At 42.8% G+C, this 6,000-nt stretch overlaps 1 protein-coding gene across 4 annotated transcripts in view; it reads left to right on the top strand.

Moving 5' to 3' along the window:
• The first annotated feature begins 1,330 nt into the window (after positions 1–1,330).
• FIGN (fidgetin, microtubule severing factor) overlaps positions 1,331–6,000 on the top strand; it is a 125,834-nt gene continuing 121,164 nt past the window's right edge. For 2 of the 4 annotated variants that reach the window (XR_008391577.1, XM_053665029.1), the window contains exons 1-2: positions 1,331–1,602; positions 2,387–2,556. Coding sequence is in view for 1 of the 4 variants with exons in the window: in XM_053665029.1 (XP_053521004.1) it covers positions 2,532–2,556 (25 nt within the window). In the remaining 3 variants the exon portion in view is untranslated. Of the gene's footprint in view, positions 1,603–1,640; positions 2,119–2,386; positions 2,557–6,000 lie in introns of those variants that run through there. The other 2 variants (XM_053665031.1, XM_053665032.1) reach the window with 2 other exon arrangements.

Here is a 6,000-nt window from a genome sequence, read left to right as displayed (position 1 = left end):
ATCATGATCCAATGTTATTGTTTGCTTTATTATCTGAGTTGGATGGTTGGCTAGTCTAGAATGAAATAGGTTGAAGGCAATACTCGAAGCCTGGAAGTCTGGATGAGGTTCCCATTCAAATGATCCTGGTTGTATGGGGTGGGGCGGGGTGATTAGTAAACCAACTGAGCTTACACTGCATAGTAAGCATCTGGATGCGGCACATTTACATCTAACAAGAGAACCCACCAAACGTGTGTGTTTCTTAAACCTTATGTTCCGAACAAAAGGCTATCTCAGCAACAGACAATCAGCACTGCATTGCTCCCTGGGATGCGAGCAACACACTCAACTGCACATTTCATTCTTCCTCAGCTCCCAGCACTACAAAGCCCCTACTCTCTTCCCACTCCTGGGTCCCAGACTGCTCCCCAGAAGGGGGCTGGGAAAGCAGCCTAACATCTCTGCCTGCGCACCAGTAGCCCGCACCCGGGGCCCCCAGGCGCTGCGTCCCCTGCTCAAGCCGCCTGGGGGAGGTAGGGAGGGGAGCCAGGGAGCGCGAGAATGGACCGCACACCTAGACACTTATGATTTTATTTATTCACAGGGAGGCGGGGGAGGAGAAAGGGGTTCATTCGGATCCCCCCCCCCCAGAAGTTGCCCATTCTTGGCCGATAAAGTCATTTTCTGGCTGGTGTTGGGGGCCCAGGGGGGAGTGTGGGTGAGGTCCCGGCTCTCAGGGGCAGATCTTGTCCTGTGCGCGGAATCCAGCAGGGACGCTGAGGGCGGACGGGCCGCAGCTGCAGAGAGGGCCAGAAACTGGCAGGGAGGGGTCCGCGGGCCGGAGAGCCGCGCAGCCCGGACCTGGGCCCTCCAAGGCTGGCTGGGGAGCGCAAAGGCCGGCTGGTCACGCGTGGGAAGGAAAGGCCCCTTCCCCGTAAGGCATTACTCCCCTTTCCCAGGGCTGGGCCGCTGGAGAGTGCAGGCGGAGCGAGCTCCGGGTCCCCGCGCGCATAATCATGACCTCGGGGCCCCCTCCGGGCCGGGAGAGTGCATCGACCAGGCTGGGCGGCCGCTGCGGCCGGGGCCTTGTAACATGACCCGAGCGGCCGGCCGGCCACCGCGGCGCGGCCATTGAGCCCTCCCTGCCCATGAATCTCTGGTGCGTCTCCAGCTCTCGCCCGCTCGCCGCCCGCTCCCCTTTCTCCCCCTCCAGCTCCGCGGGCTCCGTGCGCCTCTCCCTCGCGGTCCTCCCGCTGCCCGTCTCTCGCCACTGCCCGCCTCTCGCCACTGCCTCCCGTCTTCTCTCCCTCGCGGCAGCCTCCGTCTCTTTCTCCCTCTCTCCTTTGAAAACTGATCTTTGGCTCTTAGTGTGAAAGTGATTTGAATTTGGCTCGGTGGCGCTCTGCGCCTGCGCCCAGCCTCTGGCATGCTGGCTCCTTCCAAGCAGCTGTTTTGGGTTTGAAATTCCAACATGGCAGAGGCTGCAGTCCGTCTTCCCTTCAAAAACTTGGAATGATTTCAAATCATAGGCACCTTCACTTAACCCAAGCTTCCATTCATCAGCAAACACATCGGATCGATGCTACGCTAACCTATCGGCTTTTCGCTCCGCGCGTTCAGGTAAGAGGAGCTTCGTAGTTTCCTACCATCTGTTTAAATTTGTTTTTGTTTATGTTTGTTTTATTTTAAAAGAATATAAATAAGTCCAAGACCTGTAATAAAAAGAGATCTTCGAGTTGTGTCGTAACCATTAAATTTAATTTGCACTCGTTTACATTCTGTACGCCAACCTGCTGTCTAATTTCTCTGTACAAAGTAGCAGTGAAACATTATAATGCATATTTTTGCTGCTTAATCATTGAAACAATAGTGTGGGATTAAGAGTTCGCGATGGCAAGAATCTCGTTTTCCGCTATATTGGGCTTACTTATTACTATCTTTTTACTTCAAAAATAAAAAAAAAAAAAGAAATAAGAAAGCGGAGCCATAGGGTGGGGCTAGACTTTCTTCGGGAACTAACTTCTAAGTAAATAAGAAGTGTAAATAAGGATCTTGCACACACAAAAAGTTGAGGTTAAATTACAATCTCGTGGCTGGAGGGACGTGAAAATGTCAGCAGATCGGTTGCAGAAAAATGTAAGCACATCATCTTGGAGGGGGTACAGCGTGGTGGGCGTATTGTTGGCAAGGAACGGGAGAGAAAGATGTATAATTTAATGGTATATACAATCCACTGATCCTATTACCATCCTCCCCGGAGCTCTTGTTAGTTTCAATGGGAGTGAGTGAAATTGACATGGACTTGCATTCCTGGTCCTGTGCTTTTTTTCCTTTCTTTCTTCTCCTGTGATCTGAGATCCCCTTTTTGTTGATGTTGCTTTCCCCCTTAATTATATGCATGTAGGTTAAATGAATACCTGACGAAAGGGCCCACGTTTCAAGGCAGTGACATTTGATAGCTGAGAGGAAAAGTGGCTTTAATGAAAAGCAACCTTTGGAATTCCTGCTTGTGAGAAATCCAATTCAGCTTTTTGTGCTGCCAGCAAGAAATGATCAGTAGCACCAGTGTTTATGGTATGTCAGTTTTGGAATTTACTTCCTTTGCATCTAAATAGGAAAGAGAAATTAAATAGCATGATCAAACCATTGAAAATTCTGCTTGGGAAGCAAATGCTCATGATATATAATTCCTTTAAAAATATGTATATTTTAACCTGTCCAAATGCTTGTTTATTTTTGCTATCACTTGTTTATATATTTCAGTTTTGATTACTAGATTACCGGAATCCACTTTTATCAGTTTTAGCTGTAATCCCAAAGTTGCATGTTACTAGTAATGCACTATATAATCGCTGAAGTCAAATGGTATGTAAATTAGTTAAACTCAGTGTGGGGTTTTTTGGGGAGGGGGCTGGGTGGAGAGGGGAGAGGGCGGGAGTGTGGGGAAAGACTGCTTACTAATGAAAGTATGTATATGTACACACACACAACTGGGTGAATTTTTTTTCTCAATCTGTTAATGCAATTGGACTATCGGCTCTCTCAATGATTGCACTTTATGGAGTAATCAGTTCTTCTAAGTGTGTGTGGTTTCCTTTTGGGGGGGAGAGTGAGTTATGAAGGGATGTCTTTTACATGAAAATAAAAATATATTTTGATTACTTAAAGTCCTTAATACCTTTTAAGGAACAGTGGTAGTTTTTTTTTCTTTGCTTGCCATTCACTTGTCTGTCAGCGCTTTTTACTTTTAACCTGTGACAGAATTAAATAATCAGGCACTGAAATTTACTTTGTTTGAAATCGCTCTTTCCTCTTTCTTTTTTTTTAAAAAAAGGGTCAGATAAATGGAGTGAGAGGGGGTTTTCAATAGCTCTTGTGACCATGCAGTGTGTATACTTTGTGATATTCAATTAAGACTAAGAGGGAACAACAACAACAAAAAGATGCTAAAAGTATTTTGCATAACTAAAGGATACCGTCCACTTTAAACTGCTTCTTTTTAGTTGCATTTACCCTACCACCATGCATTCACCCTGAAAAGAGAGAAAGAAGGAAAGGGAGAATATGAAAGAAACAAATAGCAGTGGGGCAAAGCTGCCAGGGGTCTGTAATGTGGCCGTGGTTACTGCTCTCTCATCACACAAATGTGAATACAGGGAAAGAGACTACAGGAGCCGATCCGCGACATACACTTCTGGGTGGACTCTGGTGACCATCGAGCTAAACACACACCGCTCTTACATGATAGGAAGGAGTTGATTGAATTTTGCATTTGGAACTTGTTGACTTTGAAGCGATCAATAAGAAGACTGTTTATTTTAGATGCACATAATTTGCCCTGAGAAATGTTTTAAGGAGGAGAGAGCACAGCTTTTCTTCCCCCGGAGCTGTTGGAGCGAATGGGATTGCCAGATGGGCGATTTCCCTCTGTGATGTTAAAGCTGTAATATATATTCAGAGCAGATTGGGCTGCTGCCTGTGATGAGGAGGATATTACATTTATAAATTTTAAATCGGAGCTCAGACAATGTGCTGAGATCAGAAATTGGATGGTTTGACTGTTTACCTCAATGATACTTTAAATGTGATTTCTGGGTAGTAGTAATAATAATAATAATTGCAATAATACATAAAAGACACATTGGTTTAGGCAATCAAATAATTCATGACATTTAAGAGCAGATTTGTGTGTGTAAATTGCCCCCCACCCAGGCTCTGCTTACTATTAAATAATAGTCCCATAATTTATTTCCCTGAGTGTTTAGATGCCTGTTGTGCAAATGATGTTCACTCAGGAGCCTTGTTATCATACACTAGAATTCTGGGAGGAAAAGTTTATAGATGTGTCTATAAAGTAGATACTTGTGTATATGTATAAAGTGGCATTAATGGCTCCTATTTGGTAATTCTGTTACTCTGATTATTTTTAGATTGTGTCTCAAATGTGTGGCCTAAAGGAACCAGAGCTGCAAACCTAAAAGGCTGGAAAGTGGGCAAGTGCTGACACTCTGGCAGCTCTGCTGTTGCAAATTAAAAGTGTGTTGTGGTCAGGAAATGAAAGCTACAATGTCTCTTTTGAACAAGTCGTTTATCAAGAGAAACATCTATCAGGGACTGCCTTGTCACATTGATCCTCTAAAAGTTAGGTCCGAGGTGGAAGCTGCTTTGATGTTTTTGATCCTAAATTTAATACAACAGAAAAAAAGCAAGGATATTTGGACCAGAATAGATTTTTTAAAAATGTTTCCTGGAACCAGGATCTATTTATTAGTATTGTACTATGTGTGAAGTTTTTTGGACACAACAGTTGAAAGGTTGAAGGGGAAACCCCAGCCTTTATAAATGGCTGGTTGTTAAAATATATATTTATAGTGTATTCAGCTATGGCTGGCTTCTTGGTTCACATAGACAGTTTGAAAATAGATTGTATTAAAGGGAAAATTATCTTGAAAATGTGTTTTGGAGCAATTTGCAGAGATCAGAGTTTTCATTCATTCAAATTTTAGAGTTGCCCTCTTCCTTTCTTCCTCCTCTTTTAGTGCTTTATTTCTATTTCCTGTCTTCATTCCATGTGTGACATATTAGCTTTTATTTGAAACATAAACGTTTTTCTATAAAAACCATCTCCCCAAAACATGCTTGCTCACATCATGTCTATTGTTTATTAATTGTGCCTGTGGGTGATTATCAGTATAAACTACATGGACTCACAGGGCTTTCAGAACTTCAGATTAAAAATATAGGTAGGTAACAAACTAAATATATGCCATATATTCTCGAATATGTTGCATGTGTTATTCAAGTGTTAAAAGGGATTATTAAGCAAATGACCACGTTTAAAAAAATGTGGTTTCTTTCTGTGTGTGTGTGTGTGTGTGTGTGTGTGTGTGTGTGTGTGTGTGTGTGAAAGCTGTTAAAAACAGCCTGCTTCATTTTGGAAGGCAAAGACATGAGAGAAGTGTTTCTTCTTTGAAATAGAGTTTTTGGATACTTGTCTTATACTGTTGGTGGCTGCTTGCTAGTTCATACAGGTCTATCCACATCTAGGCTGATAGACCACAAAGAGTGTGGTGGGAGTTTTGGGAAGTGTAATACTTGCTAATTAATCATGTCTGAAATGAAAGAATCATAGCAGGGTAATAAAGTCTCATTGTTGTTTTCCTGGAAGAGGCTAAGACTTCTGTTTGGAAGCTGTGTGTGTGAGTTGACTTGCTTTTCTCTTTTCTTAAAAAGACTGTTTATAGGGTCTCTTTGGATTTATTTCAGGAACCATCTTTTTCTATTTTTTTGAAAACAGAATAGTTTTCTTTCTCTTGGCTGTACCAAATCAGTGAAATTCTTAAAATTGTCTCTGATATTCTGAGTGAAAACATAGGGTGTTTTTCTTTAGTTATACTAAAGACTCCAGCTGCTAAGTTTCCAGTACCAATTTTTCCATAGATAGAAAATCCTTTTTTTCCCTGTTTTTTATTAATGTTAGGCAGGAATTTTGAAAATCTTTTTGTGGGCAAAGTACTT

The sequence above is a fragment of the Artibeus jamaicensis genome, unplaced genomic scaffold, assembly GCF_021234435.1.
Source record: "Artibeus jamaicensis isolate MK-2021 breed Jamaican fruit bat unplaced genomic scaffold, CSHL_Jam_final contig_391, whole genome shotgun sequence".
NCBI lineage: Eukaryota > Metazoa > Chordata > Mammalia > Chiroptera > Phyllostomidae > Artibeus > Artibeus jamaicensis.
This window is presented reverse-complemented; position numbering and strand designations above follow the sequence as displayed.